Source organism: Opisthorchis viverrini, assembly GCF_000715545.1.
Source record: "Opisthorchis viverrini unplaced genomic scaffold opera_v5_5, whole genome shotgun sequence".
Lineage (NCBI taxonomy): Eukaryota > Metazoa > Platyhelminthes > Trematoda > Opisthorchiida > Opisthorchiidae > Opisthorchis > Opisthorchis viverrini.
The window spans coordinates 2,654,199-2,674,967 of NW_008751661.1; the positions used below are offsets into that span (position 1 = coordinate 2,654,199).

At 46.5% G+C, this 20,769-nt stretch overlaps 1 protein-coding gene across 1 annotated transcript in view; it reads left to right on the forward strand.

The window, feature by feature from the left end:
* Positions 1-11,734: 11,734 nt before the first annotated feature.
* The window catches only part of T265_00532 (hypothetical protein), a gene marked incomplete at both ends in the record, with an annotated part of 21,903 nt that continues 12,868 nt past the window's right edge, over positions 11,735-20,769 (forward strand). The window contains 3 exons of the mRNA XM_009164336.1: positions 11,735-11,843; positions 15,233-15,504; positions 16,612-16,972. Of these exons, the coding sequence (XP_009162600.1) occupies positions 11,795-11,843; positions 15,233-15,504; positions 16,612-16,972 (682 nt within the window). The remainder of the gene's footprint in view (positions 11,844-15,232; positions 15,505-16,611; positions 16,973-20,769) is intronic.

The window sequence follows — 20,769 nt, forward strand, 5'->3', positions numbered from 1 at the left end:
CGGCTCTCTTAGCTGCAGTATGCATTGCACCCTCAATGTGGAGGCAGCTGGGTCGGGAGAGTTAGCTAATTGGCTCACCTGGTCGTCCTGTAAACCCGTGCGTCTAAAGTGCCACCAGGCTTTGTAGGTGTGGCATTGCATACCGCGTCTTACGTTCGACGGACAACCATTTCGCCCACCTGTGTGCTGGTCTATCGATGGCTGCAGGGATCAGTCTGTATTCATTAGTGTCATAATTAAGACGGTGCAAAACAGGATCTGAGCGGAAAATAACAGGCGTTATCACGTAAATGTTATATTAGAGTGAAGAAAATTCAACAGATGACTCATGTGTACTCTGTAAATAGATTGAACAGTGAAAGGATCCTTTCACAAATTTGCACGAGGGAAAAACACGAAACCAATTTCGAACGTACCGCGCAAGGGTGGACTCGCATAACTTCGACAAGTTTTATATTTTCCCAACTCTCGTTCGCCGAAAAAGTATATTATTATTCCCAGGCGGGATGAATTCCATGACTATGTCAACCGTACTTTTCATATCTCACTAACTGGCAATTTTCACTGTACTCTGGGCTCATTTACTATCGTTATTTGACATTTAAAGCCTACGCCACGACCTGAAACCACTCGGATCTCGCAACATTTGTGTAAGTGAAAACGGGCTGCCTTTGATGCCTCCCTTCTTTCCCTTTTTTACTTTTGCTCTCTTTCACACTCGTTTTCGCTCTCCTCACTCGTTTCTAGCGACATCTCCGTAGACCCCTTCTTGACCACTGACAGGCCTGTTCAGCGTCCATTGACTCGGCCGTCAAGACCGCATACACTTCGAAGTGATAATTCAAACCCCGACACTCACTTCAGCGTTTGCACTCAAAACCACACCAGAGAACAGAGTACCCTCACATGTACGCTGAACCCGCTTTATACTGACATATGCTGTTCCTCCTTAGAGGAGATTTCAAGAACCAAAGTACAGTTGTTAAACTGGTCTCCCGATCGGTTTGATGTTGCTTGTGTTTGCGCACCTCTATTCATCCAGCAGCCGCTGCTGCCGGTTCTACTGAGGTTGATATCGTTCTAAGTCACCGAGCTGAAGGGTTCTGGGTTGAATAGCTTCCCCTTGAAAGTCGCTTTTGTTCGGTTTTGGCGACGTCTCCGAAGGCATCATTTAAATGAATAAATCGTTTAGTTGTAACACCCTTTCGGCGCCTGGTTACCATGCCACCTGAAGGAAGCACGAGGGCTGGGATACTGCCAGGTTGCCCAAGGCTAGACAGAGGAAGTCGAGAGACTGACGTCGGGTTCGAACCACGAACCTTCCGGCTAGTAAATTCGCGCTCTTATCACTGAGCCATCTTGCCCCACTTAAATACACCGATAATCGCTGCCTGTTTATCGTATCTGCTTGGACCCCAACGGACTGTAGTTCCGATACAATCAAGGACAGCTTATACAATGCTTTGTGCGTCTTTTTGCAATGCGCTAAGAGTTCAGACATTCTTGTGGCTGTCGGAAACGTGAGCGCGCACGTAGATAGAATTAGAGCTGCTGAGGTTCATTTGGGTGGTCGTCTAGGAATGGACTCGAGACGCATGGACAACGGCGAACGTCTACTGCAGTTGTGCGCTGGCCACAGCATTTTTTAGCAGTACTACCAAAACAAGAGAAGCCGTGTGGCGGCATGGAGCCAACCTCTAACACAAATTGACCAGATTGCATTAGCTACAAGTGGCGTAGGTCAATTGCTGTTGTCGATTGTTCTGGAACACCTATGTGGGTTCAGACCACGCGCTTGTTCGTTGCTGCCTCTCGCTGCGCTCTTCAGGGACGTGCAAGATAAGCACACCTCGCCTGGATTTTGGAAGCTCTCGGACCATGATGTGCAACAAATATACCAGAACCACCTACAGAAGTCCCTCTTGGCCAAGACGTCTTCTGACGTCGACTCTTGTTGTAAGTTACTGTCCACAGTCGTGCAAGGTCCTTGGCGCTCCGCCTGCGAAATGGCACAACCAACTAGTTTAAGAATTAGATGTCGTGCGACGTTCCAAAACTGCTTGAAGCTCGGACACGTATTCCTCCTCGTATAGTAGGTATATTACCGCCCCACGGACTGTCAGACTTCAGGTGAAAAAGGGTGTCCGCGCGGATCGAGAACCCGCTCGGATTGGGAAGGAGGCGAGGAACATTGGAAATGTGCCTACACTGTTCAGCCGCAATGAGCCCGGTGATCTCGCTACGAGCCCAGAAAAGCCTCCGATGAGCGAAACTACTACTGATAAAGAAGACTTGCTTGCCTCTAAAAATACAGCCCTCTGAATCGTCAATAATTTAGCTAATAAAAAATCATGCAGCTGTAACACCCTTTCGGTATCAACAGATGGAGGCTCGAGGGCTCGGATACTGGCAGCTTGCCCAAGCACAGATAAGAGCAGTCGAGATACTGAGGTTAGCTTTCAATCACAGACCTTCCGGTAGTGAGCTGGTGAGACGTTTAGAAGGAGTCCGAGAACGAGTTAGAACAGAGTCCAGGTTTTCGAGGATAAGCAACGTTTTACTTGTCTAAGAACAAGTGTACATGAGCTGAAATGTACATACAAAAGTTCAGTACGAGTATATATGGTAAGTATAAGAATAAGCACGCAAAAATCACGACATTCACCCCGACAGTGTTTGAATAGGCACATATGAGCTGACGTAGACAGAAAGTGATGTGCTGAATCAAGCTTCTCTGTTCCTCAAACAATAAGGATTAATGCCTCGCTGTTGTTCTAGAATCCCAGGATAACTCGGTTGGTGTTCGGAGGACGGTACTGAAAAAGATTCAGATGCTTGAGAGCTATCGGGCTAACGTCCGGTTAGTTCAGTCGTATCTGGGTGTTCGGTATCTTCGTTGGATTCAGACAGATTGAGAACATTGTCAGTTGTATTCTGAACCGCTGGGGCTAGACGGCGAAGGGACACGGTTTCGACTCTTCCGTCTCGATGAGCAATGTGTGCGTAGTGTGGGTTGCAGTTCAGAAGGTCAACTTCTTCTACTAGTGGTTGGTACTTGGATGACCTATCACCTCGTTGCAGCAGAACTGGACCAGGGGTGGTCAACCAAGATGGCAACGATATTCCAAATGTTGATCGACGTGCGTATTGGAACAAACGTTCGTGTGGAGTACAATTAGTGACTGTACATAACAATGATCGGAGGCTGTGTAGAGCATCAGGGAGTACTGATTCCCAACGGGAAGGCGGGAGATTGTGAGATTTCAGCGCTAAGCTTATTGTTTTCCAGAGAGTACCGTTGAGACGCTCAACTTGACCGTTACACTGTGGATTATAAGCTGATGTATGACTCATAGCAACACCTTTCTCCAGAAGAAAGCTATTGATCTCAGACGACATGAACGATGAGCCTCTGTCGGAATGGATATAGGCTGGCATTCCGAACAGACAGAAGATTTGTGTGAGACAGTCAATCACAGTTGCCGAGGTCATATCCGCACACGCAAATGCAAATGGGAATCTAGAGAACTCGTCAATTATAGTGAGTAAGTAGCGGTTGCGTGTATTAGATGGCAAAGGACCTTTAAAATCCAAACTCAGACGTTCAAAAGGTTGTGTTGCTTTAATGAGTCTACCAGAGGATTTCCAAAATCTTGGCTTCAGTTCAGCACACACTTTGCAGGAGGAAATGACGCGCTTGACATCGTCGACGGAGTAGGGGAGATTCTTGCAACGCACAAAATGAAACATACGGGTAATGCCTGGATGGCAGAGGGAGTTATGGAGCTCTCCGAGTTGGTTATTGCTCCCCATGGAAGCACATACGTTTCGTGACAGAGTGTCGGCGACATGATTGTCCTTGCCAGGTCGGTATATGACATCATATTTGTACTCGGACAGCTCAATCCTCCATCGTTGTATCTTGTCGTTTTTCACTTTACCCTTCTGTCCACCGCCGTACATGAATGAGACTGAACGCTGATCGGTGATCAGTTTGAAGGGTCTTCCGAGTAGATAATGCCGCCATTTCCGGATGGATTCAACGATAGCGTAGGCCTCCTTCTCGATGGCAGAATGATTCTTCTCGCTCGGATTGAGTGTCCTCGAGAAAAAGGCTACCGGCCGACGGTTTTGGCTTAGGGACGCGGCTATAGCCACATCGGAGGCATCCGTTTCAACAACCAGAGGCTCGTTATAATCTATTGTGATTAGTGTAGCATTTTCTAGTTCGTTCTTTAGGTTGTCGAAGGTCAACTCGACGTCGGCAGGTAGGGGAAAAGTTTTATTCTTTACCAGTTTGTTGATTTTGTCGGAAAATGAGGATATCCAATGAGCATAATATGCAAACATACCGATGATACGTTGCATTTCCGTGGTAGTACGCGGAAGAGGTAACTGACGGATGGGTTCCATGCGTTCAGGGTCTGGTCTAATGACACCCTTTGAAACCTCATAACCTAGGAGGCGGATAACTTTTGAAGAAGTGACTGTTTTGTCATCATTAAGAGTGATCCCATACTTCCTCGTAGCTCTCAAAAACGACTGGAGATTGAGATCGTGTTCCTCTTGGGTCTTGCCACAAATAGTCACATTGTCTATGTAGGCATACGTGCTTTTCAGCTTTTCAGTCGTAATGATATTGTTAATAGTTCGCTGAAAACACGCAACACCGTTTGTGACACCGAAGGGTATGCGACGAAACTGAAACAGGCCACCACATGCTTCGAATGCTGTAAAAGGTTTGTCGGATGCCGAGATGGGGACTTGATGGTAAGCAGACAAGAGGTCTAATGTACTATAGACTTCGTAGTGCGAAATCTCCTCAATCATTTTGTCCAAGCGTGGCAGAGGGTAAGCGTCCAGATATGTGAACCGGTTGATAGTTTGGCTGTAGTCAACAACCATCCGGCGTTTGTGATTGATACCCTTAGTAATCAAAACCTGCGCTCTCCAGGGAGACGTTGACGGTTCGATGATGCCTTCTTGCAATAAGCGGTCAACTTCGGCGCGAATGAATTTTTCATCATCCGGATGATGCCTTCTTGATTTGGTTGCAACAGGCTTGCAATCTGGAGACAAGTTGGCGAAAAGTGATGGTGATTCAACGTTTACAGCCGTCAGGCCGCAGATGGTGAGCGCATCACGATCCCCGCCGAATGAAATTTCTACCTTGCCATGTAGACCTAGAAAGTCATGCCCGAGTAAAACGTCGGTGCAGAGGTTTGGCATTACAAAGAGCTTCAGTTCACTGTATGAGGTATCTCTGTATCGGACAGAAACACAAGCGTAACCAGTCGTTCGACAAGATAGGGATGTAGACGCCATTGTGACGACTGAGAAAGTTGGATAAATTTTCCAATTATGCAGTTTCACGACCTTAGCGTTAATGAAACTGCAAGAACTCCCTGTGTCGACCAGAGCACGGAGAGTGATGCCATTGACTTCGATAGTTGCGATGGCATGCGCCAGGCAGGTAGGAGCTGCTGCAACGAATAATGACGATAAAGTAGGCTTTGTTGTACAACTTGTGTGGAACTTGGAGGTATTTTTTGAACGGCACACGCGGCGGAAGTGACCGCGTTTACCACAAAGATTGCAGACGGCTTCGCGAGCGGGGCACTTTGGACGAGGATGTGCATCATAACCGCAGAAATAACATGTCTGAATGGATTTTACAGCAGCAGTGGTCGGATCAACACGCAGTTCGGGATTCTGTGAAGTGGGTGGAATCGTAGAGCAAGCTACGGGTTCGTTACTAACATGTGACTGTGTTTGTTTGTGAGCCAATTCGAGGGATCTAGCCAGCTGATATGTTTGGTCCAGAGTGAGTTCGCTCTGTGCTAGAAGTTTCTCGTGGACGTGGACGCCGTGACTGTGACTGTTTGTGAGCCAATTCGATTGATCTAGCCAGCTGATATGTTTGGTCCACAGTGAGTTCACTCTGTGCTAGAAGTTTCTCGCGGATGGACGTGGACGCCAGGCCGTTAATTATAGCATCACGCACGCACTCATCTTGATATTCAGTTGCAGACACAGATTTAAACTCACAATCTTTAGCTAATGATTTCAGTTTTTGTACGAACTGATCGATATCTTGTCCACTCTCCTGCTTGTAGGTCTGTAGCAGGTATCGTGCATATATGACATTTTTTGGATGGACATATAATTTCCGTGACGTGTCGATTGCAGATTCATAGTCGGTGTGATCAGCAATGTGATCGTATACTAACGGATCGACAAAGTGGATGAGAGTTTCAAGTTTGTCGGGTTTAGAAGATTCGACGATTTTCAGATAAGTTTCGAAGGTACGAAACCAGTGATTCCAGCGTTTTGCTGCATCTGCGAAGTTTGGGTCAGCGTCGAAGAACCGAGGTCGTAGTTGCGGGTCCATTGTGTTCTTAGACAAGTAAGTTGAGACGTTTAGAAAGAGTCTGAGAACGAGTTAGAACAGAGTTCAGGTTTTCGAGGATAAGCAACGTTTTACTTGTCTAAGAACAAGTGTACATGAGCTGAAATGTACATACAAAAGTTCAGTACGAGTATATATGGTAAGTATAAGAATAAGCACACAAAAATCACGACAGCTGGTGCCTTAACTACTAAGCTGTCTCGAGCCTTATAATTCAACTGGCCACCTACAGTTACTCCGCTGGATTTCGGAGTTGCGATGCAATTCTGGATAGTGGACTTGGAACTCCTGAAGACGGAAGTAAGCGACTGCCTTTTGTCTCAAATCTTACGGAGCTGCTGGTCCTGACGAATTCATACTCGGTTTGTTTAAAGATGAGAGCAAAATAGGCAGTCTGTGTTTGCCTAACTTGTTTGCTTCGATTTGGGTGAAAAAGACTGTTTCACTAGGATGAGTTGATAGTAGTGCCTATTCTAAAAAGGGTGAGTGTGGTCATCATAAAGTAATTTGACACTCTCTCCTACTAGACTGCGTTTCTCATTCTGCGTCGTCTTATAAAGGTGCGGAAAGACATTACCCGATGACAACAAGCAGGGTTCCGGCCGGAAAAGGGCTGCATGGACTGCATCCTTACAATTCATCAAGTGCTAGAGCAGCGTCGTGCGCGTAGGCCTTCGATTCTCTCGACCGGCTAGTTCTTTTCAACACTCGCCGCAGAATACGCCCTCATCATGATGGACAACACGACATCAGTGTTCAACGCTGATGCTTCACTGCTGTACAACCATTATTCATTTGAAAGCCTTATGGCGAAGAAAAGAATAAAGGTCAATGGGGAAAGCACTTATTGCTAGCTTCCTACCATCAGTCCGAGGTGCTTACATCTCCAGACACTCATTCAGGCAATCTGGATAGAAACTGACAACAAGAGCGCCACTGACATCGACTAGCAGCCATATTTTCCACCGTCTCCATCCAGGTTCAGGGGGGATCTCGCGGTCCCTATCCTGGAAGGCGAGTAGCACCAGCACCCAAAGGTTTCGTAATATCTTTCATGCCCCTCTGCCAGGTCAAGGGTTGGCTATCTCTGCTTCCGCCACTCTGAATTGGGCACGGAAAACAGCACTTTCAGCAAACGACGGTTCGGCATACGCTATACATGGCCTAACCAACACGGATTCTGGTGCAGGACACATTCCCCACTAGAAGTTTTCCTTGCACAACCGAGGACTCGCTTTCTAGTTTTATCGTTGCGAATTCTCCGACACCAACCCACACAAGCTATTGTCCTGAGCCAAAGGTTTTCGAACACCGAACAGACTAAGTCGCACAGCCATGCAACGAAAATGCCCCACTGTTGCCTGATACACGTCCTTCGAGATTTGAGAATATGCCGCTTTGACGCCCCAGGTGTTTCAAATTAACAAACCCGATCCGAGCCTTTCACATTCGTGCATTAACCTCATCTGTCACTAAAATCAGAACTAATACACTTCCAAAGGTACGTTTCTCTCTGGATTTTAAGTGGCGTGTCTAATTTCTGCACGTCCACGAGCATATCCTTAGACTTTGTGAGTGCAAGGTGCATATCAAGGGACAGGATGACTTTAGTCATACCTAGACAGAAGGATGATTAGCGTCCTTAACACAAACCTTTGACCCAAAACCTGACCGCAAAGCAGCGGGGTTTGGTCGGAAATGCAACCATACTACCATTTTTGCGGAGCAGGTCGCCAAACGTCTTCCAATCCCCAACCTGGAGGACCAGAAGACTGTGTTCGTCAGAACTCTAACCATTGATCAACCTGGTATGAGAGACTCTGTGAGTGTCGCACGGACGCCCTTCCCAATGTAACTCGCGTAGGTACGCCCTCGAAATTCGTGAATCTCATGCGCTCACATACCTATGGGCGCGCAAGAGAGTATGGGGAGCTCTCCAAAAACACCCTACAAGCAGTGGTGGTCGGCAAAGATGTTCATACCTTTTTTGTTTACTTCCGCTATTGATGAGGCAAACACTGGAAGGTCTCCAAAACCCAGTATCCGGACCTCTGAGCAAGGACCTGGTTGACTTATGTCATTGATACGATTACGGAAGATTCACTGTCAGCCTCTAACACACGTGAGATCAAAGTTCTCTCTGGGTGTCCGCTCGCAGATATTGAGTACGCAGTCGAAATAGCTCTTTTTTGGATCATCATGATGCAAACAATATTAACCAATCTAAATAATTCCGCCTCACGGTTTGGCGTGCGCTTCACACCTGCAAAGTGTAAAGTGCTACTGCAAGACTGATTGGGCTCGAACCCTAGCCTCATGCTTGCGAATGAACCGATTGAGGTAGTAGATAAATTTGTTTACCTGGGCAGCTGCATCGGTCCCGGTGGTCCCGCGAAAGATGATATTTCCATCCGGATTTGGAAGACCAGAGCAGCCTTTGTGAACCTACGTCACTTATGGCGTAGACGTGACATCAGCTTCTCTGTCAAGGGTCGAGTTTATAATGCTGCGATGCGCTCCATCTTACTATAAGGATAAAAAACCTGAACGCCGCGCGCCGAAGGCTTCTGAAGACTTTCAGTGCTTTACCATCGATTTCTTCGGATCGTTGTTCGAGTCTGGTGGGAACATCTGGTCACTAATGCTGAAGTTAGTCGAATAGTTTTCAGGAGAAATAACTCGCTCACGATAGATAAACCGATTATTCCCGACAGGTTGCGCCGACTTGGCCACGTGATCTGTGTGCCGGTCGACCGACTACCTCGTAGGGTTCTTTTCTTACACTCACAGGAAGGGTGGAAACGAGCCAGAGAAAGTAAAGCAATGAATTGGCAGTGACGTGTGAAAGCCACTACCAGTAAACTCCGCTGTGCTGGTCATTGCCGTCTTTCTGGATGGGGACTCCGAGAAGGGACGTATCGGTGGTCAGACTCATTATCAGACGGCACAGTCGTACCCCCCTGTGGTTCAACTCTCGGTCGCTTCCACTCAGCTCAAGGCCGGGCGAAAAGAGTTCTGCAAGGCAGACGGCTTTCTAGCATGCGGATTATATGTCCTAACCAGCGTAACCTATGAAGCATGAGTAATCCATCTACCGCGGGAAAGTTCCTTCTTCCTAGGACCATCTGGCGTACCTAAGTGTCGCTAGTCCGATGTGTTCCCACCAGATCTGGCCAATGCTTCCGAGAAACCAATGATCAAACCGTGACATCTTTCACATGTTCTCTGTGTGTAGAGGCCACGTCTCTGATCCATAAATCAATATGGATGTAACTGCCTCAGTGTGAACTCTGCTGTTGACGGACAAACTGACGTGACGTCTGTGCCATGAGTGTCGGAGGTAGGCAAAAAGTATCCTGGCTTTCCTGATTCCAGAAGTAATCTCATCTGCAGCCAGTCCACTGGAACTTATACAGCTGTCCAGGTAAACAAATTTGTCTACCACGTCGCTTGGCTCGTCTGCAAGCATGACGTTTTGTCCCACCCAATATTGTAGCAGCACTTAACGCGTTGCAGGTGTGAAGTGCATGCCAGACCGTCCGGCAGAGTTATTTAGGTTATTTAAAGTGGTTTGCATTTTTGAAGCATATGGACCAAGAAGAGCAATATCGTCCGCATACCAAATATCTGTGGGCGAACGTCCCGGGATCATTTCGACCCCTAGGTTTCGGAGACAGGCAGAGGGATTTCAAGCAGCTTATCAATAACTAATTTAAAGAGGAAAGGTGAGAGAGGATAAGCTGGTCTTACACCAATGGATGCGGTGAACTCAGGTGGAAGCTTGCTGTATTCTCGTACGATCCCACAAGAGTTGGCATACAGTTCTCCCTTTAGGGATATAAATTTGTCAGGGACAGCTTCGATCGCCAGACACTGCCAAAGTTTCTCACGATCGACAGAATCAAGAGCAGATTTCATACCAAGAAAAACAACCAACGTGGGACGTTTCAAGCATTGGTGCTGTTCAAGATTTTGTCTCAAGCTAAAGATATGGTCAATGCATCTTCGGAAAGTGGGAAACCCAGCTTGGTTTTCATTATTCTGTCTCTCCCGATAATCGATCAGCCTGCGCAAAATAATACCAGAGAGGACCTGAGATGCGATGGATAGCTAGCTGATGCCACGATGGTTTTCATGTGAAGTTCTTGCTTCGTTTTTAAAAACCAGGATAATGGTCGAGGAGCTCCACTCGACTGGCATTCTGTTTTCGTTCCAAATCTGTTCTTTGTCGGGCTGCTTCCATTGGCCTTCCCGAAACAATTGAACCTTAAGGAACTAACTTCCAGTATAGCCACAGGGTGATCGCAGCACAGAAGCCCAATCACCACGACAGGGTAACAGCTTCAGGTCGGAAGAATTTCCTTGGACATTTTTATTGTAAATTATAGGTAGTACCATTAAACCTTATGTCTCACGGGAAGAACTACCGTCGGCTATCGGGTTATATATGGAGTGAAGACAGTCCAAGAGGGCTCGCGATAGCGACTCATGGACATCCAACCAGAAAACTGTCTTGTTGGTGACGGGAGCGAGATGGTTCAAGTGGTTAGAGCGCGAACTTACTGACCGGGTGGTCCGTCGTTCGATCCCAACTTCTGCCTCTCGACTTCCCTTCTCTAGGCGTGGACAACCTGACGTATCCCAGTCCTCGTGCTTCCTTCGGGTGGCGTTGCAGATAGGCACCGGAATGGTGTTACAACTGAACGATTTTCGTTATTGACTGCCTTCCTTACCATCAGAGGACCCGGAACGCGATGCCTTCGTAACTGTAGACGCTATCTGACAGTCTGTTTGTTTCTCCGTTGGCGCTAACTTGTCCGCCCGAACACTCCGTACTCTCCTTAGACCTTGTGTTTTCGCCATTCACGTTATCATCATCATCATCATCATCATCATCATCATCATCATCATTGCCAGCTGTAATAACCGCGTACTCGTCGTACAGTGGTTGTAGCTGCCGCAGTTTCGTTCACCGATGATTTGGAGTGAGGGGTAGGTAGCTGCGCATTGCAGGCGCAAGCTGATAACTTGGTGCATAAATCCAGCACTGTCAGTGGGCTGTCAAGTGGGGGGGGGTTAGAAAAGGAGCTATGCATTGAAGGCAATAGCTTTGATGCACGAGCGCCATTGAGGGCGCGACTGGGCCATGTCTGATAATGTCTCTAGCCATTGATGTGGCCCGTCTCGGGGTCCCCATCCAGGAAGACGGCGGTATGTTCGACTTGAACACTGCTAACGTTTGCCTCTGATGCCCAACTGTTTCTTCCCAGTCCACCCTCACCTGTGTTGTTGACAACCATTATAATACCACCATTTTGCTTTCACAGGTTGCTTTGTGACATCTTACTGACCTCACCCCGATCGTTCCGCCGACGCTAGTCCGAAATGGCGCTTCGTCCACTCCTGCGTAAAATTGAGAACATTGGGCTTTTCTGTAAGTTGTTTCCGTAAAATGTTGATTATTTGTGCATTATATACCGTTTGAAGAAGAGTGGGTGCCTTAAATGGTACGGTATGTTCAATCATATTACCTTTCACAAACCACTTCCTGACATTCGTTGTTTACTGCGTAGTATCTTCACTCCGACATCTGAATCGATTGAGCCTTTAACATACCGTTGAATTAGTTCTATCGGGTGTTTGTTATGCCATAGAAGTGTTAGAAGTGTAGAAATCGTTTTCTCTGTCGACTAAAACTGAGATCAAGCTCTTTATTGAAGGCTTCTTTTATTGAAATACATGCTCCCAAGCTGATCAAGATGTCTCTGTAGTGAACTGCTTGTTCCTTTTGCAGTCTTCACTTTGGATCGCCAACGAGATTCGTTTTAAATCATCCAATGACAGACCCCTCTCCCCGATGCGGCTTGTAAACATGGTGTAAAGACGTTCGTTTTAGAGTACAGTAGTCCTCCTCACAGAGGCCACTGTCGGAAAGTGACTACTAAAGAAAGAGTTTATTTTACTGACTCGGTATGACATGTTACGTCACGCTGGAGGCTCTAAGGCTGGTAGGCACACTCTGAACTACATATACGGAAACCGTGGCCACGAATGTTTTAAACTCTGACGCAAGATCAATTCAGAAAGTACCTAGTTTCTAAGCTTCTAATTTGGCGTTGAGGCCTGATGGGAGAACTCCCTTCATAAATAACGTCAAAATGTAGTCGGATGCGGAGGCGAGGCAAGCCTTAAGCTCCAAAATAATTTCCACATGCACCTTCCAGAAAGTGGAATGCTTTCGCACATACCTTAGGGAAGCCACTACAGCTGTTGTTATAAGACTTTTCGTACCTCTTTCAGACTGCAGTATATCCCTCTTGAAGTTACCAACATCAGGAGAAGCCAATCGTAAAAAGCAACTTCGAGTTAGTCCCTCAAATACACAGGATACCAGCTAACAGGAGAGACCAATTTTAGCCGGTCATTTAAGGTGCTCTCTCCAGAAGGAACTAGTGTACAACCGCGTCCGCTTAGAGAGTTGGCTCTTGGGAAATGACTTATCGATCTTTTCAAATACTGTCCCCTGAAGAACAGACTGTGCAAGGCTTGTCCTCCTCTGAGACAGCACCCTGAGGGACCCACTGTAGTACGCAGTCCCTTATAGCATGGACCTAACCTTTGGGTTGCAGACTTTTCATCACCAATCGAGGCCACATGGTCAGTGCACTAACGAAACTGGCTTGAGCGGAGTGACTGCTGTATTCAATCAACACTTGCTCACTTCAACTTAATGATGGCTCGACTTTTGAAAGAAGTTAGGTTTCAGGTGCACATTTTGTGTTTCTGTGTATGGATTGCTGACGCCTCTGGTAGAATATAAGATAGACATGGCATTGAAGCTACTCAGATTGAGGAGCATGAAAAGTTTCGAGCATTTCTTTCCGATGTTGGTTTTCGATTGTGTACTATTTTCTATCTTGTACATATTTTTCTGTGACGATAGTTGACTATTGATACTAATGACTGTCATTAAACCGATTTAACAATTCAAGGAGCAACAGCCGAACTTCTTAAAGACTAGAGATCTCGCAATCGCCGGCAACCTAAGATTACATAACATAGAAACAAGTATTACTGAGAAACGACTTTGTCAATAGTTGAAACAGTTTCAAACCGACTGTTTGACCCCCTCTTTGCTACGCGTCAATCAACGTACTCAAGTACGATGGCTACTTTTTTTGTCAGGGCTCCGATTGTTAACCCCGGAAGAGACAAGATTTCCCGTCGTAGCGATAGCCTATTGAAAAACGAAATGTTACATAACGATATTACCTAAGGCCTCTTTATTGTTGTCAAACCAATGGTGCATATTTGATGCAGCCAGCTGTCTGAACTGATTTCTACTCTGACAATACAGCCCCATTGCGAAATCCATTTGTCAATGCTGCAGAAATGGCAAGCCATGGGTAAAACTGTTCGGATCACAAATGAGCCCTCGTTCTCGAGAAATACACTCATTTGCAAATCAATTTGGTTTTCACGGATGACTCAACTGAATCTCTCGTTTATGCTATTCTACAACCGAATGTGCTGCACACAGGCCGCCTCAGTTGGCACGATATTCAAGATATCGCAGTATATTTTCATAAAGGAACCTATTCACAAGGTTACTGAAAACTGTTCGACAGCCCGCGACCGGAAACTCGGGGACTGCCTGATGAGCCCCAAGAAGGGCGAAACCGGTCGTAGGCTGTCGAAGAGTTTCCAGCCACCTTGTGAGTAGTTCCCTTTATGTAAATATACTGTGAGCCCTCCTTCTCTTTCACTGTCGGATGATATTTCTGGGTAAGGCTTTGATGGTCTGCAGTCGAGTGGCACACTGAGTAATTATTAATGCGCGAGCCTTTTCCCTCGATTATTTCTGTACTCGTTTGGATATTCGGGTGACATATCACTTTCAGTGTTTCCTATGGGTCTTTCGTGTGTGTCAATAAAACACCATAACTGAATAATCTACATTATAACGCTTTGGAGCACATCTGTCTAGCTATTTCACCCAGGTACTGGTGGCGAAGAGTTGAGCAGGTCAGGTGATGAATGATCGGTCAGAAAACTATGCATGATCACGCCAAGTTTTCTCAATTGCCTCGTCATCTGACGCATCAATCAGCCCTTGTGGCCTTAAACTCCACCGCTTTCGTCTTAAATTTCATCAGCGTTCTGTTCCATTTTCAAACGATGGTTGCTTTCCAAATGATCATACCCAGTATGTGCGGTTCTGGTAACCCTTGAAAGGCTACAGGAACGCGACTGTATGCTGTTGTCTTTGAGCTGCTCGAAGCGAAGACCTACGAAATCTTTCCGATTGTTTTTCATAAGAACACGAAGACTTTAGGTTTGCTTTTGGATGAATGGTCATCGTTTGTAGTATAATCTGCACTAGCGGACTGGAGAGGCGGTTTCCCCCAGGTGTGCTCACTCTTCTACAGCCACCGGTGGACCTCATCAAATCTATTTTGTGAATCCACCTCAATAACAGCACTAGACTTTGATTGGACAGTAATCACTTGGTTCTAACGATACGGGTCCCATCAGCAGTCGCTTTCGGGAGGTGTAGTATATTCAGAACACAATCGGCGGGATTTATAGCAACACTATATGTTTACGAGATTTAAAGAACCATTTGAAGATAAGGGATGCAATACAAACAGACCATTCTGAACATTCTCTCTGTATGCCACCACTAGGCAGTGAATTCTGTTGTGAATTTTTCAGTAGTATGTAATGTGGCTGAGGGTCATGGACTACATCACCCCCTGTTAGATAGCTCTCATCAGCCCTATCTCATTCCTATAGGTCGTTTTTGCATTTGTTTATCTAAAGCGCCTGTATGTAGCCGGGACATATTCACAACCTCCTGCATGTGTCATCCTGAAGAACCATTAGTCCTGTCAAAACTCAAGCGCGGTACTGGGGGTCGCTCCTCTTTCAACGGAATGGTCGCCACCGTGTTTGGGGCCACAGGGCGACTCGGACGGAATGTAATCACTCATCTGGCAAAAACCGGGACACAGATAATAATTCCCTATCGTGGTGACCCGTACTTTGTGAGAGACCTGAAAGTGCTGGGTGATCTCGGTCAGATATTGTTCTTGGTAAGTCCTATTCGTACAGTCATCTCGTTGTTGAATACAGTAGTACTTCTCCAGGAAGCACCTTTGGGATATCCTCAAATATTTACACGATGGTGTGTTCCTCTCCCCAGAGTCGCACGACTATGAGCTGCATCACACTCCCCTGTGAACTTGTAATGAAGTTTTACTTGGGTTCCGTTGTATCCGACAGTCCTTATCAGTGTACGGTGAGATGTTCCGTTTGGCCTGGAGTGCATGCGCCAGGTGCCTTGGCATATTCATGAGTTAGGCATACATGTGCAACGTGGCTAACCTGTTCCATCATGGTTGTCAGCCTCTTTAAGCTGGATCATACGAATGAGTAGTTGTTAATATGTCGGAATCCCGGTAGCTCGGGTGCGTTGATTGGCCGTAGATCAGGTAGGTGGCCGTTGTTCCTTGATCGAGAAGCCCGGATGAAGCTTTTGTCTGCCCCAGACAATAAATCGTGATTTCTATCATGTAGGCAACGAAGTTTTATTCTTCTAGTCGCTGCCAACGATAGATTTTTTGCTTGTCGGTTTATCCGAAGCCAGAAGATTAACCGGTAATGTTAGGTTAGATAACCCCCAAAGAAATAAATCCGCATTGGACAAACAAGTCACAGCCTGTGGCCTTTAGATCTAGATCAAGGACTGCACCCGTCAGGTGGCAGACGGTTTGCCTCACAGAACTTTTTCCACCCGGCTAGGTACAGGCTGGGACCAACACCAGTTCCTTTATTAACTTCCGATGAAGTATGAAAACTCCAAACACAAAACCCACCTTGGTTGGTGCTTGTCACCTGAGTTGGTGCGTTCTTCAGTACAGGATATATGGAAGGCAGACTTAGTCCGTGCTTTACCCGCATCAAAGCTACTGTTTTCAGTGCGTGTGGCTTATGCGAATTCCACCGGAAAACTGCATTAGCTCAATACCAACTCGCTATCTTTTCTAACCAACCGGCTCTGATACATATTTGCTCCCGTCTCATTCATCAGTGAAAGAAATAATTATCAATGTGACCGACTGGGTTGTCTCAACACATCTCAGCTCCCATATGGCGGCCTTTCGATTGGTAACTGTATTGCATAACTTTGTGCGTTCCAGCCTTTTCATTTAGAAGATGAAAATACTATCCGTCAATCTATGCGCTACAGCGATGTGGTCATCAATTTGGTTGGCAAGGAAACTCACACCCGTAATTTCACACTAGAACAAGTTCACGTCGACGGGGCAGCACGAATTGCCCGCATCTCTAAAGAAATGGAAGTTGACCGCCTTGTGCACGTGTCCGCACTCTGTCAAAACCCGAATCCCCCCTGCTACGTCCGTGGACCGTCTCGTTTTATGAAATCCAAGGCAGCTGGAGAATCGGAGGTGTTGCGAGAGAGGCCAGATGCAATCATCTTTCGTCCAGCTGATATGTTTGGGGAACAGGACAGGTTTTTGTGCTATTATGCAGCGAAACGTGAGTGTTACCTTTCTCCCAGAATGTACTCAGTGCCCTTCTATTTCATACAGCCTCAGTGGCCCGATAACTTTCAACTACACACAACTCCGAGTCACTCAGATGTGATTATCTTGGTAAGCATGTGACAGCAGTCCTGTCAATAACAAAATCAACAGAAAAAGCACTCATGAACTAACATAGCCCTCAAAGTGAATCGCCAGGAAAGTTTATTTGATGTTTGAATGGCCAGAAGGATTCGGGAGGACATAGTGGCAACTGGTCACAACAGCAGGATGTTTTCGGAAAAAGCAGCGGGGATGTGCTGACGGTATTTTCTCATTCTGAACCTTATGCTCCCTCCAAAACAACCACCAAATGTTCACAGCGTGTATTGACACCCAAAACCAGTGTCGTGGCTTGCTGATGGTGGTGCAACTTCCGTGTCGGTCCTTGGCTTCCTGCTCCGCCCACTATGGTGTATCAATAGGCACGGTAGCTTGAGGAAGCTTTTCATGGAGACTAAGGGGGATTACAACCGTATTTGTAGGACTATCACAGAATATTCCACAAAGTTGCGCTAGAATCTTCGTGAGGGGGAGAAAAGCGTCGATCTATCGATGCTCGATCCAGATTTGCTGGCATTCTGACCAATCAATGGATGACTTAGTTTAGTCCGTAGCCCGCACGTGACACATTCGTCCAATTGACGTTATGTTCGGTTATTAAGGGCGGCTGATCTCCGGACATTTAGGTCAAAAACACGTGTACAGTTCCTCGCGCGTAAAGTGTATGCGGTGACAACATTCTTGAAGTCCTGCACCTTTGGGATGTGCCACTGGCAACCTGTATTCGGCGGATACTGGGTCATGATTGGCTGTTGGGTCCAGACTTTCGGCCACTCAGAGCTCGCCATGATGCTGGACTGGCAAGCAGTCCAACCTTCTGACCACTCCCGTGCGCCATGGCCCTTTGGCTGTAGCAGCGCCTAACCGCAACCGGTAAAGCGGTATCGGTGCGGAATTCTACCGAATACGGAAATAGTTCATTTGCACAAAGGGCGAAAAAACTGATGAGTGTAAAACGTGTTGAACAGTTCGGAGAAAGGAAGTAAACGCATAGCCCAATGTACTATAAATATAGTATAAGGCTAGGGCTGCTGGTGGCGAGAAAGAATTTGTGTGTACATGTCAGGAACGGAATATCAATGGAGCCTGTCATGTTGAATTGGATCTGTAAGACACAGCAACAATGCCCTATCTTAGGGCAGAGTTTGAGGTTATGGAGAACCAGTCGTCTTGCGAACGTTACAAAATACGCGTAGCTTGGGCGTGCTTCTTACTTACTGTTTTTTTTTCGTCGCGCTTAATAATGGGATAGCAGATGTGTCGTCTGCAGTCGATTAAGCATCATTAGAGCTTGGTTGAATGGATGACTCACTCAAGACAGTCTGAAAGCAAGCGCTAATGCTTAGAGCGAGGTCGCGGTCAAAATGTAAGAGATACCGTCTGAAGCAAGTGGTATCGAAATTTCGCGCGTCGCATGTCTCTATAAAGGTAACATCCGTTACGATCTGTTTTTCATCTTTACCACCCACGGGCCTCAGTGGCTGAACTATTCAAAAGGCGGAGATGATGAGTATATGCCTTGCCTAAAAATAATAGCAATCATTCAGCTATGGCCCAGTGGTTAGAGTGCGAATTGACTCACCGGAAGGTTTGTGGTTCGAACCAGACTTCTACCTCTAGACTCCCACTGTCTAGGCTTGGGCAACCTGGCAATATCCCAGTCTTCGTGCTTCCTTCGGGTGTCATGACAGTTAAGCCCTGAAAAGGTGCTACGGCTGAACGATGTGCCATAATGGAACCAACCACTTGCTCGCTATTTGTTCGCACTCGATAAGGAACCACAAGCACTGACGGTCAAAAGGTGAAACCTGCCCAACCGTTCATCGACTTCGCGACGACCGGGCATTGGAATCATTAAAAAAACGTACCTGAAGCTGTAAATTGAAACTTTGATGTTTTGAGATAATTGGAATGTCCTCTTACACCAGGAGGTTTCCCATCAAGTTGTGGCTGACGGGGATTTCTTTTGTAACCTCCCTTGGGAGGTGATCTCACTATTGCGTTAAGGACAGCACTCACCTACCTCTGGAAAATGTATTAATTTGTTTCTGGATAACAATTGTATTCTCGAGTGAATTGGTACTGACAGGAATGAAGGTTTCTGTTATACCCCGGTGTTTTTTGTAGTGCTTTTACATATCACCAGTGCTCTCACAGGCGGCTACACCGAATTCGCCAAACTCTAACCGATTCGGCGACCAATGGAGGCATGTGTTTGCATCACTTTTTTGTAGACGAATAATGGTCAGCATCCCAAGAACTTACGGTTGCATTCGTTATAATCCGAGAATCTGTGGCTGTACAGGAAGGTGCTGTTGCCAAAATACCACATCAAAAGATGTGAACACATTTTCTATTTCGTGTCAGTGGCGATCCCACTTCTATTATGAACGACGAGCTTTTCTGTTTGCTGATAATGACGGAATGAACACATTTTTCTTTCGATTCGATTGTGTAAAATGTGTTTTTCCAGCTACTGTACACAGACGGGCAAAAGTCACACAGTATTAATGACTACCTTGCTGTAAGAATATTCTTCAATTTCCAGTTACAATTTTGCCCTGCAGGTAGGGTCTGTCGATGCTAAGAAGCAGAACGAGGGCTCCTCAAATGAAGATTTTTTCTTTCTGACTCGCGGTTACGTACAACTTGTTGGTAGCGAGAAGCTTTTGGAGCCTTGATTTTCGGTTGTGAAACTGAAAGGATATTTGTTTCCCCCGTTTTTTCACACATCGTTCTCTGCAATCTTTACGAGGCTAGATTATGTGTCCTTGAGTGTACACGATGTTTCGGGTGGCTTCACCTCATAACTTACTAATTCCGCATTCCAGTGAGTTTGTCGTAACTAGGCTTTGGTATACAACTAAAAATTGGTAGAACGGATCTTTCGAAGGAATCCGAACTTTGAGAGTAAAAGAGGAGCTTTTTCTACCGCGATTGATGCGAGGATATCTCTTACAATTCAAGGAGAATCAATGGAAATTGTGGAAAACTTTACATACCTCGGTAGTTGTATTAACTCTGACGGAAGTGTGTTTGATGAGGTCAGTGCAAGAATCTCAAAGGCTCGAATCACCTTTGTTAATTTCCGTCACTTGTGGCGTCAAAAAGGCACCTCATTGGATCTTAAGGGTCGTGTGTGCCAGGCTACAGTAAGGGCTGTGTTGTTCCATGGGTGCGAGAAATGGCCCCTGCGGACAGATGATGTGAAGCGTCTTCAGGTTTTCGACCACCGATGCCTCAGAAGCGTGGCTAGTTTCGGACGGCATCAGCGTGTTAGTAACGAGGTGATTAGAAAACGGGTATTTCGTTGTTCTGCAGGCACCTCAATCCGAAAAAACGTCCTGCATAATCGACTACGATGGCTTGGTCATGTGCTACGCATGCCGAAACACCGACTACCGAGACGAGTAACTCCGTAACTCCCTCAGGATGGCGCAAACCGCGAGGTGGGCAGCACATGACTTGGCAGAAAGGCGTCAAAGACATCACGAAGAGTTTGGGTATTGTTGGTGTTGTGCGCCTTCCAGGATGGGGTCCCCGTGACCCCGTCTGTGCTTGGCTGGAGACGTTGAAAGAAATGGCGGCTAATCGATGTCAGTGGCGTTCTTGCTGTCAGTTTCTTTCCAGATTGTCTGATCGAGCGGTTGGTGGCGTAGGCACCTCAGAATGCTTGACATAGGCCAGCAC